At 41.2% G+C, this 20,121-nt stretch overlaps 2 protein-coding genes across 3 annotated transcripts in view; one reads left to right on the plus strand and one right to left on the minus strand.

Annotated features, from left to right (window-relative positions):
• The window catches only part of DNAJC13 (DnaJ heat shock protein family (Hsp40) member C13), a 55,399-nt gene extending 38,923 nt beyond the window's left edge, over positions 1-16,476 (plus strand). For both annotated transcript variants that reach the window (XM_056336257.1, XM_056336258.1), the window contains 19 exons: positions 287-361; positions 544-663; positions 1,507-1,686; positions 2,584-2,751; positions 3,356-3,469; positions 3,773-3,889; positions 4,418-4,595; positions 5,672-5,763; positions 6,139-6,238; positions 6,694-6,768; positions 6,937-7,049; positions 7,459-7,628; positions 8,000-8,042; positions 8,955-9,128; positions 10,166-10,345; positions 10,643-10,783; positions 11,266-11,409; positions 12,302-12,401; positions 15,629-16,476. In XM_056336257.1, coding sequence (XP_056192232.1) covers positions 287-361; positions 544-663; positions 1,507-1,686; positions 2,584-2,751; positions 3,356-3,469; positions 3,773-3,889; positions 4,418-4,595; positions 5,672-5,763; positions 6,139-6,238; positions 6,694-6,768; positions 6,937-7,049; positions 7,459-7,628; positions 8,000-8,042; positions 8,955-9,128; positions 10,166-10,345; positions 10,643-10,783; positions 11,266-11,409; positions 12,302-12,401; positions 15,629-15,726 — 2,382 coding nt within the window. In that variant the 3' untranslated portion in view covers positions 15,727-16,476. The remainder of the gene's footprint in view (positions 1-286; positions 362-543; positions 664-1,506; positions 1,687-2,583; positions 2,752-3,355; positions 3,470-3,772; positions 3,890-4,417; positions 4,596-5,671; positions 5,764-6,138; positions 6,239-6,693; positions 6,769-6,936; positions 7,050-7,458; positions 7,629-7,999; positions 8,043-8,954; positions 9,129-10,165; positions 10,346-10,642; positions 10,784-11,265; positions 11,410-12,301; positions 12,402-15,628) is intronic.
• Positions 16,477-17,687: 1,211 nt separating this feature from the next.
• Positions 17,688-20,121, minus strand: part of ACAD11 (acyl-CoA dehydrogenase family member 11) — a 35,570-nt gene continuing 33,136 nt past the window's right edge. The window contains exons 18-20 of the mRNA XM_056336263.1: positions 19,323-19,439; positions 18,762-18,871; positions 17,688-18,246 (exon numbers count right to left, since the gene is read on the minus strand). Coding sequence (XP_056192238.1) covers positions 18,132-18,246; positions 18,762-18,871; positions 19,323-19,439 — 342 coding nt within the window. The 3' untranslated portion in view covers positions 17,688-18,131. The remainder of the gene's footprint in view (positions 18,247-18,761; positions 18,872-19,322; positions 19,440-20,121) is intronic.

Here is a 20,121-nt window from a genome sequence, read left to right on the forward strand (position 1 = left end):
CTCAAGCAGATTAACCAACACTCCCCCCTCCAGCTTGGGTGTCATCTGCAGACTGACTAAGGCTTTAGCTCACATGTGGGAATGCTATCAACTCAAAAAGCACCGAAGTCTAGTAGCAGCACTTGCAAGGAATTTTGGTCCTACAAACTATTTGAGCAAGCAGCAGGCTTGGCCAAATGTTTCCCTTCTGCCATTAACAATGGGTTAACCAGCTAATGTTTTATTTCTGCCAGCATTATTCAGTTTTTGTTGTGACTGAACTTTGTTCATCATCCAATCCTCACAGGTATTGCAAGAAGCATTTAATCGTTGTGTAGCAGTCTTGACTCGTTCTAGTAAACCAGATGATATGTCTGTACAGGTAGGTTGCAGCAACTTTGACTGTATCAGCTTCTCAGAAGGCAGTATTTATGTGTGTATATATACATAATACAGTAAAAAGTGTGGTTTTATATAATATGGATATAGTATTACATATGTTAAATAGGATTGTAAACATATTTTCCCTCCACTTGGAACCAATAAATTACTGCTTTTTTTTAGGTGTGTGGCTATATTAGTAAGTGTTACAGTGTAGCAGCTCAGTTTGAGGAATGCAGAGAGAAGATTACAGAAATGCCTAACATCATCAAGGACCTCTGTAGACTACTGTATTATGGCAAGGTAAGAGCTCCTTTCCTTTACCTAAATGGGTATTTAACTATTATGATTAGGGGAACGCTCACCTTTTAAGGTGGCAGATAAAATAATTGCAGAGAGTGATGAAATCCTTCTGTCAGATCCCATCTAATCATTACAGGATACAGAACTCTAGTGCCTTGTTCGCAGCACTTGTATTTCAATCCATTTGGTGCACTTAAAATGCACTCACTACAATGATTCACTACTTCTTGCTTTTTTATTGATACGTCTACCTGACTAGCTGACCGTACTAAATCGGCAGATTAGAACAGAAGGGCTAGATCTTGCATTAAGGAGACTTCTAAATCAGCATAAACTCTGGGAACAATATTCAAGAAGTTTTTGATCCCATTTAGCTCTTTAGAACTTGCCTGACATTATATAAATGCTGAATTTTGAACTAAAGGAAAGCTTGTCTTGAACTTTTCATACAGGGCATGTGAAAACAGAAGACTCTAAAATCAGACTGTAGTAATTGATTGTAAGATGCTTGTGTGTTCTCTAGTCCCTGCAGAATATGTGTTACCATAAAAAACTCACGTCGGAATCTCTGCCAGCTTCTTGAATTGTTTTTCCACCAGTTCAAAGGAAGAGCACTTCAATAGTTTCATGTAATTAGAAATAAGCATTGATGAAGGATGCAGACTAATTAACTGGTTTTTGGCTACCAGACGCATGTTGTTCCGAGTACTTCAATTTTCATCTCTGTGCTGCTTAGATAGTACTCTAGAATTAACAAGTTTGGGCTTTTAAGTTTTTGGTAAGGAAGCTAGTTAGCTTTTGTTGGTCACAAGTACTAAGGCAAACTTTTTTTTCCTTCTTCAGAACATACCACGAGTAGCTTCTTTGGGAGTAGAGTGTGTTAGCTCCTTTGCCTTAGATTACTGGCTACAAACACACTTGTTCCAAGCTGGAGTTCTCTGGTACTTACTGGGTTACCTCTTCAACTATGACTATACGCTAGAAGAGAGTGGTATTCAGAAAAGTGAAGATTCAAATCACCAGGTAATGTTAACAAGGTGCATGTTCTCAGAAACTAATGGTTGTTGCTTGCCATATCTTTCTAACAAAGTAAGTGTATTCAAATACTTATTAGAATCATTATTGTTCATGTAATTCAATATTAACAGAGCAGTTTTGAAAGGGAATTTTGTGTAGTAGTGTAAACACTGTTATTTGGGGTTTGTTTTTTCTTTTTTTTTTTTTAGTGTAGCTTGTGTGTTGAGTTCAAGCTGCCAAACCCTGTAGCTTATTAGAAACTTAATGCAAGAGATGTTCTCTACAGTGATAGTAAAAAAGTAAATTTGTGCTATCGGAAGAAAAGGTCTGTCTGAAGCTCAGCTGAAGGGGTTGTCTAGTGACACATGAACTTAACCTGAAATGTCTGCTTCAGGACAGTATTGTCCCTTTGCCCCACAGCTATGTAAGTGGCTTCACATTTCCGTTTCCTTAAATGGTGACACTCTCAGTATGGCACTTTTTCCTCAGCTACTGGATGAAATGAACTTTAAACAGTATTGTAGTTATTAACTCTTCTGTCACTATCATAAAAGGTTTATTATGCTGGTATTTGACTGTGCTAGCAGGAATAGTTGTCTGGTCAGAAGTTATTACACTAAATAGCTTCTGTAGCTTTCACCTCATCTTGATGGCCCCAGTTTTTCCTACTTACTAGTGCTTATGTCTAACTGCATTTATCAAGCCCACGACACAGTTATCATACTGCACTGTTCTGCAGCACCTAGTGTTTTGTTAGACAATGCATAATTAGCAATGGAGATAAATAGATAATACAAACTGTTTGTTCTGGTGCCAAAGTGTTGAACAACTCTTTCTGGCTATTGTGATACTTCTTCAATAAGCCATGGGGCTTTTTTTTACAACTGTCTTTGTATTTTTCAGGAGGTAGCAAATAGCCTTGCTAAGCTCAGTCTCCTGGCCTTGAGTCGCCTTGGAGGGTATCTCTCTGAAGAGCAAGCTACACCTGAAAACCCAACGATCAGGAAAAGCTTGGCTGGAATGTTGACACCCTATATTGCAAGGAAACTTGCTGTGGTCAGTCCTACTGAGGTAAGCATCTGTTGGCCAAACCTTTCTCTAGCAATTTATGGAAGGAGTATCTGGTAGCTTCTAAAACACTGAATGCTCTTAGACCAACCTGATACAGAGAACAGCAGTATAGTTTTTCTTTGCAGTTGGATTAACTGCAAGGAGAAGAAGCTGGTTTAGCCTCAAACGCTATAGACAGGAACAGAGGCCTATAGAATATTTGTGAAACAAATATGGGAACGAAGAAGTTGGGTTAATTGTTGAAGGCTTAGGGATGTAATGATGATGGAGAGCAAAGGTTAAACTTCTCTTTAAAAGTAGTGCCGAGGAAGTCATCTACAAAGAGGTACTGCAGGTAGCTGCTGCTCACTGTCAAAAATAGGAGAATCTGAAGTAAGTGTGGCTCAAAGCAGGATAAAGAAAAACTAAAATATAGATTGTACTGTACCAAATAATTTACGCTGTTTTTCCAGTATGAGGGATACTTGACACTTAAGTTGCTTATGAAATCAGCTTGGTTATTAATGAGATTGGATTAATTTGTCATGATGCATGCAGATTACTATGCATAATGACCCACAACTGTTATAAAAATGTTACATTGTGTAAATTCCTTATTTCCTAGACTCTGAAGGTGCTTAACAGTAACACAGAGAACCCCTACTTAATCTGGAACAATGGGACTAGAGCTGAATTACTTGAGTTTTTGGAATCTCAACAAGAAAGCATGATTAAGAGGGTGAGATAATCTTTGCTTTAAATCTCACTAGTAATTTTTAAAAAAGATTTCATGTTTTGGTACATCCACTTGTAATGCTGTGGTACAGTTAATACAAGTATCCCTTGTTGTCTACTCCTAAGTCACTTCCTTCATTCGGCAGTCATAAAAAGAAAACAAAGAGTTTGCTTGTCTACTTCCTGGACTTCTGTTAAAGCCTTAAGTGTTCTGTACAGTTATGGTTTGTCATTATTGGGTTATAGCTTTACACTTTCTACAAGATTACTTTCTGTCTGAGCTTGTGCTGCTTATCTCTGCTTAAAGGGTGATTGTGACAAGAGCTATGGATCTGACTTTGTCTTCAGTGACCATGCAAAGGAACTTATTGTGGGAGAGATTTTTGTTAGAGTCTACAATGAGGTCCCTACCTTCCAACTAGAGGTGAGAGATAGCTAAAACCTTCCTGTTGAAACTAGCGTTTGGAATGTTAGTTCTTCTTTATCTATCAGTGCAAACAGCATATAAAATTTCCTTCAACATGATCAGCATCTTACAGGTTATCTCTGTGTCCGAGCAGAATAAATTAAAAAGAACAATGAGTTTGTCATAAGATGTGCTGCTTCAGATGTCTTAATGCCTTTTCTCTACAAGCTTGCACTGCAGGTGCTTGGGCTTATTCAGTAATTCCAGGAGGCAGTGATTCTGCCTAGTGGCATTGCTATCCATCCATATATATGGACAAATGTACACCTTAAGAGTGCTGTTGAAGTAGTGGCAGCTTTCTTAAGGGTATGTGTAGGTAGAAATAGAGCTAATGTTGTCCAGATGTTAGTGATCATAGTAGAAAAGTGCTTCCTGTCTGGAAGAAAGGTATATGTGAAATGTAGAAAAGTTATTCAGATATACTTTCCACGAGTGTGAATACTGTTACATCCCACACCTAAAAATGCTCTCATCTCTAACTTAAAGGTTCCTAAAGCATTTGCTGCAAGCCTCTTGGATTACATAGGCTCACAAGCACAGTACCTTCATACGCTAATGGCAATAACACAGACTGGGAAAGTAGAGTCCAATCAACATGGAGATCGGTTACGGAGAGTTGAAATGGCTCTGGAGGCTCTGAGAAATGTGATAAAACACAACCCAGGTAGGCTTAAAACTGAACTACCCCGATAGGCCGCCTTGGGGACAACCTCAAAAACTGCAGACCTCTGATCTTTATCTTCTAGTGAGAAGGAAGCTTGTTTTGCTGGCTAACAGACTTTAGCATTGTTGATAAGCTGTATAGGCTTGGTTTTATTTGGTGGGGTTTTTTACCCCCTGGAGAATGTTATCTGTAGATGTATTAGTTTTGTGTGAAGTCCCAGCCTTATCTAGTTTCTTTCTTGAAATGCTGGGGTTTAACTCTAGTTCTAGCCTGTTACCAGGAGGACTTGGATGAAACTTTCTGCAGTCCTTCAAAGCATCTTCACTTGATTTTTAAACTTCCTTGCCTCAAAAAGAACCTCCTTGAGCAGAGTAGTGCATACTACTAAACACATAAAATGTTAGGGCCTTACTAAAGCAGGAGGAGAAGATGCTCTTGAGAGTGGGCGGGTAACACCAGCCAAGATTTATAAGCCGGTGTCAATGTACAGATTGGAAAAGCCTGAGAAACATGATTAGGATGTTCTCCTGTGGTATTATATGGTAGTTCTGAAAGCCACTTGTGTTATTATCATGGCTTCTAATACAACTGGTTAGGTTGCTTCATACTGCTTTCTCTGTATTTGGCGATTATAACCCTGAAGGCAGCTGTCATGCAAATCACAACCCTACTGTGAGCTGGGAGAGTCAAAAAGGGCAAGTGTATTTGAAGACAAGAAGTACTCATCAATGATAAATGAAGTAACTACACTTGTTTAGTTGTCTTAGTTGTTTTGTAAGAATGCAAGTAGCTAGGTAGTCCAAGAACTAGCTCAGTCAGTTGACTCAGTCAGTACCCTCTGCTTTTGAAATATTTTTGACCTGAGACATTACGGAAGCTAGATTAATAGACAGGACTTCATAATTTTCAAATTCTGTAGCAGGTGCTGTCCTGTAGGAGCTGTTAAAACTACTGTGACTTTCTATTTAGACACAGACTTGGGAACACCTCTCTGTATAGTGAAATGTGCGCTTGGGATAGCTGGCAGTGAATACTTGGGCTAACTTGAAGAGAATAACTTATTTGGTCTCTTGCAGGTTCTGAGTGTGAATGCATAGGTCACTTTAAGTTGATATTCTCCCTTCTGCGTGTTCATGGAGCTGGCCAAGTGCAGCAGTTGGCTCTGGAGGTAAAAAAACCCAAACAAAATAACAAAAAAACCCTGAAAAAAGACACTTTTAAAAGCCCCCAGAGCCCCCTGTCTGGATGCTGTATATAATGAGAATAAACAAACCTGATTGTGTAACTGTTAGAATAGTACCTTAAATGTATGAAGACTGGTGTTCCAAGGTGTCAGCTCCTCTGGGGGGGAACAAGTGATAGCTTTTTGCCTGAGTCCTTGCTCCCTTTTTCCCTGAGGTGACAAGACAATCTGGTGGTAGGGATAAATATCGTAAATACTAGTTATGTTGGCCAGTGAGGTGACTGACTTCATACACTGCATCTTTTGAGCAATGTCTTAATAGCTGGTATATAATCAAGTGCTGTTTCTGATCTTTTACAGGTAGTAAACATAGTAACAAGTAACCAAGAATGTGTTAACAACATTGCTGAGGCAATGGTTCTGGCTAACTTACTGGCACTCCTGCATTCCTTACCTTCAAGTATGTACCATACAATTTTTAGTCTTGCAAGGCAAAGGGTTTCCAACTTAGAAATCAATTAGGATGCAGCTGGCTGAGCTTACTACTGAGTTTTAGGTTAGAACGGCGTTACAGTGGGGATGAGTAAATAAAAAAGTTGTTTGTCTTAAATCTGAGAGATGAAACATGAATTGCAGATATTCAAATCATGTTTGAATTGTGTAGTATTTTGTTGACCAATGCTCTTAAGGAATTTAGGTGATAAACATTTAACTAAGAAGTTATGCTCTACTAAAATGTATGATTCATTTGATGTTTCTTAACTGGCTGAATTTAGCCAGAAAGCCCTGAGCTTGCAATTGTCATAAGCTTTATTGTGGTTTTGCTACAGCTTTCTGTTAAGATCTGTTTAATTCATCTTTGATTAGTTAAGAACTTTGTGCCATATAGACTATTAACAGTTTTTATTTTGACAGGTCGGCAACTTGTCCTTGAAACATTGTATGCTTTGACGTCTAGCACAAAAATAATTAAAGAGGCCATGGCAAAAGGTACAGTACTACATTGAAAGCAAATATTTCTGCAGCACTGGACTTAAAGTAAATACAATGGCTGGCCAAATTGTACTCTTCCCTCTAGAACAATCAATGAGGAATTGGTGAATTCATACTACTTGTGACCAGAAAAAAATTTGAATGTTTTTCTGTCTCTTTGTACAGGTGCTTTAATCTACTTACTAGATATGTTTTGCAACTCAACTCATCCACAAGTCCGAGCCCAAACAGCAGAGCTCTTTGCCAAAATGACTGCAGATAAGCTGGTGGGTCCAAAGGTAAGAATCTTAACAGCTCCCATTGGAACACTTATCTTGATATTACCCACCCTTCTCAAGACGGAACAAAAAAACCTCTTCTGCGACTGAAAGATTCGTGTGAAGAGCAATCTGGCTCTTTCAAAACAGTTAACTCTTAATCTGTGAGCAGGTTTCTAGAAGCAGTTGTATTTATTGTAACTACTATAAGCAGTTCGACTTCCATTTGTAATGACTTCAACTATAGATACCTAGATTTCAGACCTGTCACTGGCTATTGCTATTTAAAATGATAGCACTATCTTATCTGGTGGTGTTGTGTTCTAGCAGTTGACATTCAAGCACTACAAATAACTGGACTTCCTTGAGTTCTCTCTCTGTCACTTTTTCTCATGGTATACTAAATGTCAATTCTACTTGTCTGTTGTAGGTTAGGATTACACTGATGAAATTTTTACCTGGAGTCTTCATGGATGCCATGAGGGACAACCCTGAAGCTGCTGTTCACATCTTTGAGGGAACTCATGAAAATCCTGAGTTAATTTGGAATGATGCCTCCAGGGAGAGAGTATCAACAACAGTTCGAGAAATGATGCTTGAGTATGTGGAGACCTACTGACTAAGCATTTCCTTATCTGAGACACTTTTAGTGGCAATAAACCAGAGTTGCTATAGAAGAACTGTCAGACAGAGCTTTGCCTTTAAAAAGTAGAAGCCTTGCAAGCCAGACTTCGGTGAAAAGGAACCTGTTCACTGTTTGTATATCATACCTGTAACTCAGTGACGCAGGTGCGGTTTGTGCACAATCCAGCTATTTGCTCACTGCTATGAGATTTGGGAGGGGATTACAATGAGGAGAAAATGGGGTTTAGAAACTGGAAGTACTTCACAAAGGTGGAGGGAGACTGAGATGTCAAGTAAGGAACAACTGCTTCTTTTACTGCTTGCTAAAACTTACTTTCTTTTTAAAGGCACTTTAAACTTCAGAGGGACAACCCTGACACTAACTGGAAGGTAAAAGCATACTGTTTTGCTTTGAGTGCGTCCAGGGAGACTGTAAACCAGCTAATAATATATGCATCCATGTAACTCTGACAGGCTTTCCTTTTAAAATACCAACAGGAACTCACTGGTGTGCTCACATAACTGTATTGAATGGATGCTTTTGTTACTAGTTATACCTTGAAATCACACACTGTATTGCCAGCGGTTTTGCCAGTAATACTCTGAATTTTCTCATAGGTAATTCTAAAAATTGTCAACAGTCAGCAACAAAGGAGAATATAATTTTGCTAGTGACTGTCACTTACTATGTAGCTGTAGTAAACTTGATCTTGGTAGATGTTCAGGTATTTTAGTAAGCTACTGAGTCTCAAATTATTGTCCTGAGCCATTCCATCACATCTGGCCAGTCAGTGAGATGTTTCAGTATTTCTGTAGTATTTCTCAATATCTGGGAGAGGGCAGACGTGACTTCCAATAGTAGTCTAGTTCAGCCTTAAAACCACTTCATGTGTTCATGTGCAGGATGGCTATTTTGGTGCAGGTCGGAACTGGAAACTTCTTTAGGTTGATGGTGAAAAACCTTCCCCTGAAGTGTGCAAGAAAGGAAAGGACTGTTCTATCAGTCTTGTTGCTGGTGCTTCTTTTGAACTAGAGTTTACCACTGGTGTAGTTTAGACTGAGTTACTACCTTTCTTTGAAAGAAGAGTCCACTGTAGTAGTAGTGCCTGCACCATTCTTTATACACTGATTTCTTACCTCACACCTCTTCACGATAGTGTTTATTAGTCTTGCATAGTTCAGTTTTGGAGAATACAGTTAGTTCAGTGACCCTTGCTGCTTAGTCATGGTGTTATGAATTAGTCATGAATTGCAGCTCTTGCAAATACCCTTGCCAGTAACTCCTACTTTATAATTCAACAGCTGCCTGAAGACTTTGCTGTGGTGTATGGTGAGGCAGAAGGTGAACTTTCAGTGGGGGGAGTCTTCCTAAGGATTTTTATTGCCCAGCCGGCCTGGGTTTTACGGAAACCAAGAGAATTTCTCATTGCACTGTTGGAAAAGTTTACTGAACTACTGGAGAAAAATAACCCCCATGTAAGATGATTTTTGTGATTCTGCTCTTTGAATTTGTTTAGTAGTCTTAAGCTTCTGGTCTTCAGTATCCGATTAACTTGAATTCTCGCACTTTCTTCCCAACACGAATGATTATTTTTTTTGTCTATTTTCTGACTCTCTAAAGTGTGTAGATAGGTTTAGGCAACTTCTGAACATGAGTCAGTGCTTTTTAAGTCCCTGAAGCCACAGAACTAGCTTCAGTAAGTTTTAGAAGCTTATTTTGTGGTAGAGATGAGGTCTAACAAATGAAGTGTCTTCAATTAATCTATGACTGACCAACCTAAGAAAATGCCACTTGAGCTGAAATTTTTTAGGTAGTGCAGAATTTGACACTTCTAGTGTCCTTCTGCAACACTAACTTCCAGCTCTAGTGTAAATTGTGACCTATACAAGGCTGCCACATAACCATTAGTATAAAGCAGAAAGACTAATGTGTTACTCTTGAACATTGTCAAACTGTAACTTAATGATATTACTAAAACCTGAATTTGTTAAACAGTGTTTAGACTCTGGGTTAGACTTGCAGGGAAAGAACTAACCTGTATATTGTATAAAGCAGACTTCTTTGTAATAAAGAAGTGATAGCAGTTTGTGTAGGCATGCAGAATACAGCAAGTGCAGTGAGTGCTGCTGCACAGGCTGCAGAACCCTTTAATGATTCGGGTTGTCAGCCTAAACATCCGTTCTATCATGCTTCCACCAAGCAAAATAGCACATATGCTGCTGTGCATGCAGAGGCTGCAGCCAGACACTGGCTTCTCCAGGTACCAGAAATAGTGCCTAGAAACTTCCGTGATCTGTGTTCTTGAAACTAGCGCATGCCTGTCACTACTGGAGCTGATCATGTTCTTCTAAACTTCTTGTTCTAACAACTTCAAAGCATAGTGACATGATACAAGCATTAGGGAAAAAGTCTACAATACAGAGCATGTGAGAAATGTTACTATTATGGTGATACATAAGCCTTTACAGAGTTATACTTTCTGCTGCTTTTTTTGTTTGTTTGTTTTCTCCAGGGGGAAACTTTAGAAACCATTACCACAGCAACTGTGTGCCTGTTCAGTGCCCAGCCTCAGCTAGCTGATCAAGTTCCTCCGCTTGGTCATCTTCACAAGATAATCCAAGCTATGAATCACAAGAACAATGCCATTCCTAGAAGTGCCATTCGTGTCATTCACATACTGTCTGACAATGAGGTACTAAATCATTTAAGTGCTCAAGGGGAGAAAAAAACATAACTGGAGTTACTTGTGGTGTTTAGTATTGTTCCTAGAAGGGTGTTACTGTAACTATAAACACTGTGTACCAGGTGAATGGGGACTTGAGGCTAATTAATGGGGAATTGATAGATTAAAGACCCTGAGATATTTATGGTCTTGGCTGACCGTATTGGTCAGAACTGTCAAGCTGAGTGTAAAAAAAAAAAAAAAACAAAAAAAAAAACAAAAAAAAAAACACCCAACAAAAAAACCCACCTGTTTCTGTCTCTGCAGCTTTGTGTTCGAGCAATGGCATCACTAGAGACCATTAGCCCTCTCATGAATGGAATGAAGAAGAGATCGGATATAGTTGGTGTAGCATGTGAAGCACTTAATCGAATGTTTCAGAAGGAACAAAATGACTTGGTAGCCCAAGTAAGTAGTACATTCTCAAGCTGTAAGTTTGATATTTTTATATTTCTGTATCTAAACTGTTCTTAAGAACAGAGGTACTGTTCGGTATGTGTCCGTGAGGCTTCCTAGGAGCCATCTAACTAATGTATTTTTCATGTTGGAGAAGTCAGAAGTCGGTTCTTTACCAAAAATGTAGACCTGCTCAAGGATGTTACCCGAGCAGTGAAGCTCAATGTGTAGGATGGTGTTGGCTTGTCTCTGCTGAGAAAGCATAACATCGGAATGCTAGCTAATGCGATGGAGTTTACATCTAGACAGGGCAGAACTGCTGGACAGTGTCTTTGCTTTCTCTTGTATTGTATTTCATGCAGCTCAGGAAAAACTGACTGGCATAAACGTAATAGCTGCTGGCACTTCTGGTTCACACTAGTGCTAGTGATATAAAACATCTGAACAGAGCTTTCTAGTCCATGTTAAAGCAACTCATCTGGGTATATTTGCAGGCTTTGAAAGCAGATTTGGTCCCTTACCTTCTAAAGCTGCTTGAAGGTATTGGTCTTGAGAACCTGGAAAGCCCATCTGCCACTAAAGCTCAGATTGTTAAAACTCTGAAATCCATGTCTCGCAGCCTGCAGTATGGAGAACAGGTAAGTACTGACAAGTCCTTGACTGGGTTTTGGACACATGGAAGTTCAAACTCTGAACAGCCTTTGTTTGGTATTATGGCTGTCATGTACATCATTCCACCTAAAATGTTAACACGATGTAACTACAAAATCACTATGGGTTTGGAACATCTCCATCTCTTGTGGAGAAGTCATTGGTTCAATGCATGGGAAAGAAATGCAAGCAATGAGAAAGACAAATCCTAAATCCAGAAATGTTCTGTAAGGTAGTAGGCTTCTACTGACAGCTCTTCACAACTTGGGTTAGAAATGTAAATTGTGTTTTGGTGTCCATGTCCCCCCCCGTCGTCCCTGTCCCGTCCGTGTGTCGTCCGTCCCACCATCCGTCCCACCACCCCCCCCCCCCCCCCGGATAAATACCGTTGTAGACAATTGCAGCAGTGCTAAGGATGTAAATTCAAGTTGGTGACTTGTCCCAGTAACTGTTAATTCTTGGTGCCTTTTGCTTGCCCCTCTGTTGAAAACTTTAAGGGGAGGGAAACTGGGATTAGGTCTCTCCTCCAAGTTGGCCCTATCTCGCTTTCATCTTCTACCTTGGCTCTAGATGCGTGGCAAGTGGCTGCTTGCAGGGTGCTTTTCCTTGTCACCTAACTGGGCAATGAGGGAGGTAGTCAAACCACTAAATGACTTCTTTACGAGCTCTTCTGCATTATGCATTCAGCTGCACAATTCAAATGGGAAAGCAGGTTGCTGTAGTCACCTTGGAAATGTGTGATTCCACATTGCAGCCTGAACTACTGCCGTGCTGTCCGGTAATCTCTTCAGAGTGGTTTGGTTCTAGAAAATGAGTCTATTCCCCTAGAACGCTACAAATGTCACTTGCTCACTCTGTTAATGTCTTCAAATACTGTAGGTAAATGAAGTTCTGTCTCGTTCTTCTGTGTGGAGTGCCTTTAAGGATCAGAAACATGACTTGTTCATTTCTGAGACGCAAACAGCAGGATACCTCACAGGTTAGCAAATCTTTCCTATTTGTCCTGAATCGTACTGGAATGTTGCTTGTCACTTGACTCTGGAGATACTGTTACCCTCAGGATCTAGTGCCATCACATGGCCTGAACATTCAAAACTGTAAAAATCCAGTGAGTTTTTAAAACACTTAGAAAAAGCCTAACTATTTTGTGGTTGAGGCTGTATTTTGCTGGATAGACATTGCTGTACCTACTTCTAAAATAGCAGAGCAATGGAATCTGGACACAGGCAAGTCTTGCAAGTACCCTGTAGTGATAAAGCAGAGGTGCAATTGGAGTAATGAATGACAGTAGCTTTCCATGCTTTCTCAGGATCAGTCTGCTTTAGGTCGAGAACAAACTGTTTTCCAGGGTTAGGGGGAGGAGTAAACTTTGTTCAAAGTCACTTAGACTGTATTAATTGTGCCATGTGAATTGTGTTGCTTTAGCGCGTTAGGTGTGTAAATGTAGTATTGGAAAAGTTTGAATGTTAATAGCTCGTTCAGATCGTGAGGCCATGTTCCAGTCGGTCTGTGTGCTCATAGGGCCTTTCTCCGGTGGGAACGGCCTCGTGCCTGTACTTGGAGCTTGTGGTGTATACTTCAAAGCACCTGTGATGCACTCTGGTTGAGTCCCCTGCTGGTGCCACCAAGAGTAAAGTGGCACTCCAGGGTCACCGCCTCAGTGCCGCTAGCCGTGTAGAAGAGCATTCTTGCTGTGTGTGCAATTGATGTGAACTTCCTCGCTGGTAATGGCACAGCGGGGACGTAACCCTGGGACAGTTAGGTCACAGCAAATCAAACTCTGGTGCTTCCTTCTCTCACATGCAGCACTTGATACATACATGTTTAATGATTGCGTTCTGCGGTATCACAGTCCAGAGCTTTGCTATCACAGATTACTTGCTATATCTGAAAATACTTTACGTAACGATATTGCAGCAAACTTTGTCTAAAGCAACACATTATGAAACCACCTGACTCCTCAATAGCCATCGGCTGAACAATCATTTGGTCTTTAAAAGTTTAGCCTCCCAGGTAAGTTGTGACAAGTAAACATGAACACTTCTGTGTGCCACATGGAATGTGCCTCATCTAACCCAATATAGGAATCGTAAAGCTTTTGAGTGTAACTCTACTGATGAGGTATAAATCAGAAGACTGCATAGACAGGAAAGTTATTCTTGCAAGATACTCGCGTGTATTTTTAGAAAATGAAGCAAGAACCTTTCAAGTCAGGAATTCAGCATTTGTTTAATACTTTGAGAGTAGGTATATTGCAACACTTGATGTGTTTTTCCACACAGGAAAGACACAGTGCTTTAGCTCTGAGCAAATTTTCTGTTTATTGCACCATCTACTGTCGCTTAGACAAAAGAACGCTTGATTCAGTTGGTACTGAATTTCCTTGGTATTTCATAAGTACTGTAAAACTAGAAGTATGAAGTAAATGCTGGCTAAGAACTGAAACTATAAGAGATGTTGTCAGGCTTGAGACGGGGGGCAATACAGCTATCCAACTGCCCAAAGGCCTGTGCTGCATTTAAATAGCATAATGTTTAAGTGCTTGCAGATGTAGAGTGAAGGTGCTGTACAAATGCAAAGTATAGATGAAAACTAAACAACAAGCTTTATTTTTAACCTGCTTTATCTTGTATTCTGCCTTATGTCTTGCTTCAAATTGCTTTGCTACTTGCACTTCCCTTGAAACTTCCCTTGCCTATTTCTCTTCCCTCAGGTGTCTCTTCTCCTTCCCTTCTAACTGGCAGCAGTCCCCTTCACCTGAGAAGCGGGCTTTAGATCTGCTCTGCCAGGCAGCTTGCTAACTTCTGTGTAGCTCTCTAAAGCAGGTAGATACCATCTTGCAAAATGCATGCTGCACTTGCTGCATTCCAAGTAACAGGTGCATGTCGTAGAACTGTAATTTGCGGTCCCAAACTGCAAAACGCCGATAAACTTGCCTTCAAGCACACAGGAGCAGAAAACTAACAACTGCAGTGGCTGAGACTTGCTGGTGCTACAGGTGAACTAAACTTCTGAATGGAAAAGTTTGAGCAATGAGAGAACTAGTGGAATTTTGGTGCTAGGACATGTAGCAGCGGGTCTGGCTCTTCACAAGTGCCACTGATGGGCTGGCAAAGAGAAGTCACCTTCTGAAGCCAGAGAGCTTGGCTTTTGTTTTTGTTTTTTTTTTACCAAAAGTCACTGCTTGCTTTGCTCTCCTGCTTGCAGTAGTAGTATAGGACTCGTTGTAAGGAGACAGACCATGCTCTGATGTTCTGGCTCCAGGCTGTGGTGTGAGAAGGGGAGGGTGGGGCATGAAGGAGCAGTAAACTTGGGAGAACTCAGCGCGGATGACATAAGGGGGGAGGGTAAAGGACCCAGCGGAACTTACCATGTTAAAGATCGGCACTGTAGGCTGGTGGTCTCATACCAAGCTGATCACTGCATTGATGCAGGAACATGCTGCAAGTTGGCAGTTTTCTACAGCCATTGATCTGGTAAGAGTTGCTGTTGAAACACCTCACGCCGCAATAGGAGTTTAGTCTATTTGTGGAAAGCTTCTATAGGACTATAAGCTTTGAGGGAGAGGGGCTTTGTCTGCAGTGCGGACCTGATTGCCCCTGTAGTAACAGTCATGGAGACTTATTAATGGGAAGGAGTTCTGTATCTCCAGTAGTTTGTGCACCCTGGGAATGCTGTTACTTTTTCTAACTGAAGGCACAAAGAGCTGCCTAGACAAGCATAAGGCAGTTCGGCTCATTCATGGGGCAGCCTGTTGAGCTTCCTTTAAATATACAGCTGGGAAAACGTTTGCAACACTGAAAGCATAGATGTGGAGCCCAGCAGTGGAATGCACGCCTCAATCACTTCACCTTGGCAGCAGGTTCTTTCCCGAGCAAAGGAGGGCCACCCCTCTTTACTGCCGCTTCCATGGAGGAAGGTCAGATGGGTAACTGTGGTGGTCGGGGTGCTTTTGTAACTTACTTGGTAATAAATAGGAATAAAGCAAGTCAGAGAATGGCTTCCACAAGCTACTCAGTCCACTAAGATGCCTTAATTCCTAGTGTTCCTGGATTCCAAAGAATCTAAATGAAAACTGTTAAATGTTCTTGGTTTAATGTGTCTGGCTGACTCTGGATGATTTGGGTGTTACCAGAGGGAATAAAGCTGTGCAGTCGTTCCTTAGCTTCAGAACTAATCACCAGTGTTCTGTTTTCTTCCCGAAAGGCCCTGGAGTTGCTGGTTACCTTACTGCAGGGACGACGTCATCTGTAATGCCCAGTGTACCACCCCCAGTAGACAACGAAGTGGGAGATGTCAGCTAAGGACTGGAAATCCTTGTGAAAGAGACAAAGGCAGACAGGCCAGTGATGAGGAACAGCACTTTCCTCCGACACATTGAAGTGAACTTACTGCCTTTCCAAGTGTTTATGACAGTGTTATTCCTTTTTCTATGACTGTTTTGTTTTTGTTGGGTTTTTTTAGGAAAAAGTTGGTGATACTATCTATCACACTGTAATACAAGAAAGCACTCTGTGGATCAACTGAAATGGGTACACAAGATTTTTTTTCTTGTCGTACGTAAGCACATTTTGTTCCTTTGTATTTGTTTACAAGACTGTGAATCAAACTTTCCTAGTTTTTATATTTTATTAATTAGCATGACTGGAGTTGAGCTACAGTCTAGAGGAATTGGGCTAAAATCACTTTGACCTCACTGACCCCCCCCCCGAAAGGGCATCCCTTTTCCTGGTCTGATGTGATCACTCCCATTGAACATGACACGTAAAGGGTTTGGCCCTGCACCAGTTCACTGATGTCCTTAATCATTAACATTATCTTCTTCCCCGAGATCAAACAGATTTAGACATTCATATGTATAACTGGCTTGACCAAATTGACAAAGCTTCAGCAAAAAACCTTAAAGTTGACATGTTATGTAAGAAATTAGTGTAATTGTGAAATGTTCTATACATTATCCAGTATATAAAAACTTTCTATATTGAGTGTACATTATACAGATCATTCATATGTACATAAAATTTTAAAATAAAGGGAATTAAGAGCCTTGTTAATGAGATAAAGGTGGTGTTCTTATGTAGATGTCCTTTGAAGGTGTGGGAAATGAGGGTGAGCCAGAGACCTTAATTTTCAGTGGGATTAAACAGGATTCCTGGGCATTCTTGCTTGGCAAAACACAGCGTGCAGATGTTTTGCTCCAGGCTGTTGACTCCTAAACCACAGGTAGTGGTACAGCACAGGTTGTTTTGTACTTGAAATGCACTTCAGCCACTGACTTGCTGCTGTTCTTGACTTCTTAAGAAGCATTCCAGGCAGGAAGCAAGAGGAAACTTAAGATGGATGGAAATACAAACAAGAATTACTGCTTTCTAAAAAGAGATTATAATCTTGGTTTTAGGTATAATGAACGGAGATGAGAGAAACATATTTGTGGGAAGCATGTGGTTCTAGGTACTCTGAAACTAACCACCCTGACTGACTTCAGCAGCTCTAGCTGGGACACCCTTCCGATGAACACTTGGCTGCAGGCTCATCCTGAAGATGGAGCCAAAGGCAGCGTGTTCTCTCCAAGCTCCAGCACTATGCTAGGGTGGTTTGTTTGTTCATGCAAGAAGTAAAAGCTTGTATTCTTAAGATAATTGTTGATCAACCCCCTATAAGCTGAAAAGTGATTGTCTTAACTTTATAGGAAGTAGACCTACTGCAGGCACAGTATGCTGGGAGCTGCCTGGTGCTGTTACTGTACGGAGAAGTTCTTGTAATTAATGTCAAAGAGTGTCATTACAGGAGCAGAGCTGAGAAACTCTTGACCTTTGAGAACATCACAAAGGTGTATTGGGCATAAATGGCAGAGCCTGTTTTGGTAGCAGAGGTGGCCGTGAACTGCCCTGGGCTGGTCCCGGCTGGTTCCAGCCAAAACTCAGTCCCTCAGAGGGGAAGGTGCTGCCTGTGCTTAGATGTATTTAAGAAAGAATGGGAGCAGCTGGGGCCAGGAGACAACTTTGTGTGAGGATGCACAAAAGGGGCACCTCTAAGGAAGAATGTGAGAAGATTTATTTGGAGAAAGAAAGTAGAGGAGTAAAAAGTGAGGAGGAGCAGGCAAACAGCTACACCCTGACCCCAGCCTGCCTCCCTTGAGGAGAGGTGGGGGAAGGACTGAGCATAGCATTAGTGCAAGGGGTGGCAGCTCAGAGCAGGAGCTGGGCAGGAAGGTGTGGGACTGCAGGTGAGCTTTGGAAAGGGAAAAGAAAGGCATTAACCGAAGTGCTTAAGTCTCATTTAATAAAAAAATAAAAGTTTATCCTAGCTTGCAATAAACAAAATGGGGTGAAACTGCCAAATCAAAACTGCTTTGCCTACAATAAAAGGACAAAGGCGGCTTTGGCTCAGAGCAAATAAAGCACTTCAGGCCTCTTTGAAAACAGTCTTTATTTCATGTTATAAAGAACCCAGACAAATTCTGGTATTAACATTGGCATTCTGCAAATTTTTAAAAGTGTGTAAATTTAAAAAGTGTGAAAATTTAAAAAAAATTTAAAATTACTATACTCCTGATTACTTGTAATTAATTACTGTACTTAAAGTGAGCAAATAGGTATTGCTTCAAGCTAGAATCAAGTTTTTATATTCATCCTATCTTACCTTAAACATTATTGCACGGAACAAAATTCTAAGTCTTCCAACCATTTCAGATGGCTTTATGTTGACATTAGATTTTTGCAGTTAGCTGCTTGGACTGATCAAGTAGTTCCAACTTTGCAACTGTTGAGAGATGAACTTCATCCGGCCCGTCCGCCACGCGCAAGGTCCGTATAGAAGCAAACCTGTGTCAGAAGAGCCAAATTAGGGGTAGATTTCTAATCGTGCCACAGCAGCAAGCCACTCTGACCGCAGAAGTTCTTAGTACTGTTTTTGCCACAGCCACCCTCTTAGCTCTTCTCACAGATACTATTGTTATCACACAGGAGATATTACAGCAAAACCTTCCCGGCAGGATTGAGATGTGTGGGCTGGAAATTCCAAAGGCTTGCCTCTCCCCAAGGCCCTAAGGGAGAATACTAAGCTTTAGAAACAGATTCTCTGTGCTGCTGATAAGAACTAGGTCTAGTGCCAGTTTTCAGTTTGTGGGGCGGTGGTGGTTTTTTGGCAGGGCAGGTGTAAGAGTAAAGCAGTGCAATTGCACTGGAGTTGAATTATGAAAGCAGTTGTCTTAACCTTTATAGCTGAAAGGTATACGGACCATTATTTTGGGCTATCTGAGGTGAAAGAGATGTACTACTGTTACCAACTTTCCTTAAAAGCAATACTTGGACTCTACAGGTAAGTTTTCTTTACTCACATAGAAGCCAAAGGAAAGTCCTGGGAAACTCCAGCTCCACCACACACTTGGATTGCACAGTCAATGACTTTGAGCACAGCTCGAGGGACAACCACTTTGGTCATGGCTACCTGCGGTGAGAACTCACATTACCGGTGACAGTTTCACAAGCAAGTGAAAATATATATCTCTTTAACAGCGCTTCTGAAGATTGGTATCTCACAGTACATTCCTTCCCCTTTGGATTTGAGGAGAGCTCTGCTGTCTCTGTTCCCTGGGTAAGGTGAAAATGTTCCCAGTCACCCAGAGCTATCTCATTGTGTTGAGACAAGTAAGCAATTCTTGAACTACTTCAATTTTTAAATACCTTATCACATTGATCTCAAAGTTTTAAACAGAACACTTTCTAATCCTGTGACAATCAAAAGCACAGCTTAAGGCTGCCTCTTTTCAACATGAAGTTATACTCTACAATTAGAAGAATCATGTTTAAAAATGTTTTAGCTTGTAGCTCGACCAGCTGAATGCAGAGGTACTGTATCCCCCAAGTCTTAGCCTACGGCTGCCAAAAAGAAATTTTACCTCTTTTCTTGCTCTTCTGTTGCCCAACGTGTCGATCTTCCTGGCTGTTTTTAGAGTAAGCAGTCGAGCCTGTTCTATGCTAAGGCGGCATTCAGCGATCCAGTGGGCAACAACTTCCTGCGGAAACCAAAGCCAACAGATAAAGTCAGTCCCTGCCTCCCAGCATCCCTGGGTGAAGACGGCCCTCTTCCTCCACATGTGCAGGTTCAGCCACTTAGAGATGCTCTTGTGCAAATCACAGATAGTTTGTTGCCATGTGCTCTGATTAATGAGGAAAAAAGAAAGAGAACACTTGACTGACAAATACTTAAGCTAGAGCAGTTCTCTTCCTGGCAGGAAAAAGTGAAAAGGGGTAGACCTCCCCATTCTGGCACACTTTCATTTCCTGGACAGACGCACTGCTAGCCATTTTCCTGGAGCCCTTCAGCGCCTGCTTTTTACACCCTGCTTTCCTTTACCCAGTACCATGACTCACAACCCGCTCTGTGTAACATGCCCCAGTATACAAAAATTGGGGGGTGAGGGGTAGTTGTGAAAGAGGAGAGAAATTGGTTGTGTTTTGCTTGAACTACTGGTGAACAGCTGCAGGGTGGTACCTGCTGCATCTGTCTGTTCACGTGGATGACAAATCAGCAGCTCACTTGATCCAAAATTACAGTCTTGGCAGCCCTTCCCTGCTCCGCTTAGCTAATCCGCATCTGCAGCCAACAAACCCCAGCAGAAAAAAAAGTACGTGTGCTGCCTGTCCGTGCGAAAGCTGCTTGGAGCCTGAGCCAGCCTCAGGCTCACGCTCCTGCCG

The sequence above is a fragment of the Falco biarmicus genome, chromosome 4 (assembly GCF_023638135.1).
Source record: "Falco biarmicus isolate bFalBia1 chromosome 4, bFalBia1.pri, whole genome shotgun sequence".
Classification (NCBI taxonomy): domain Eukaryota; kingdom Metazoa; phylum Chordata; class Aves; order Falconiformes; family Falconidae; genus Falco; species Falco biarmicus.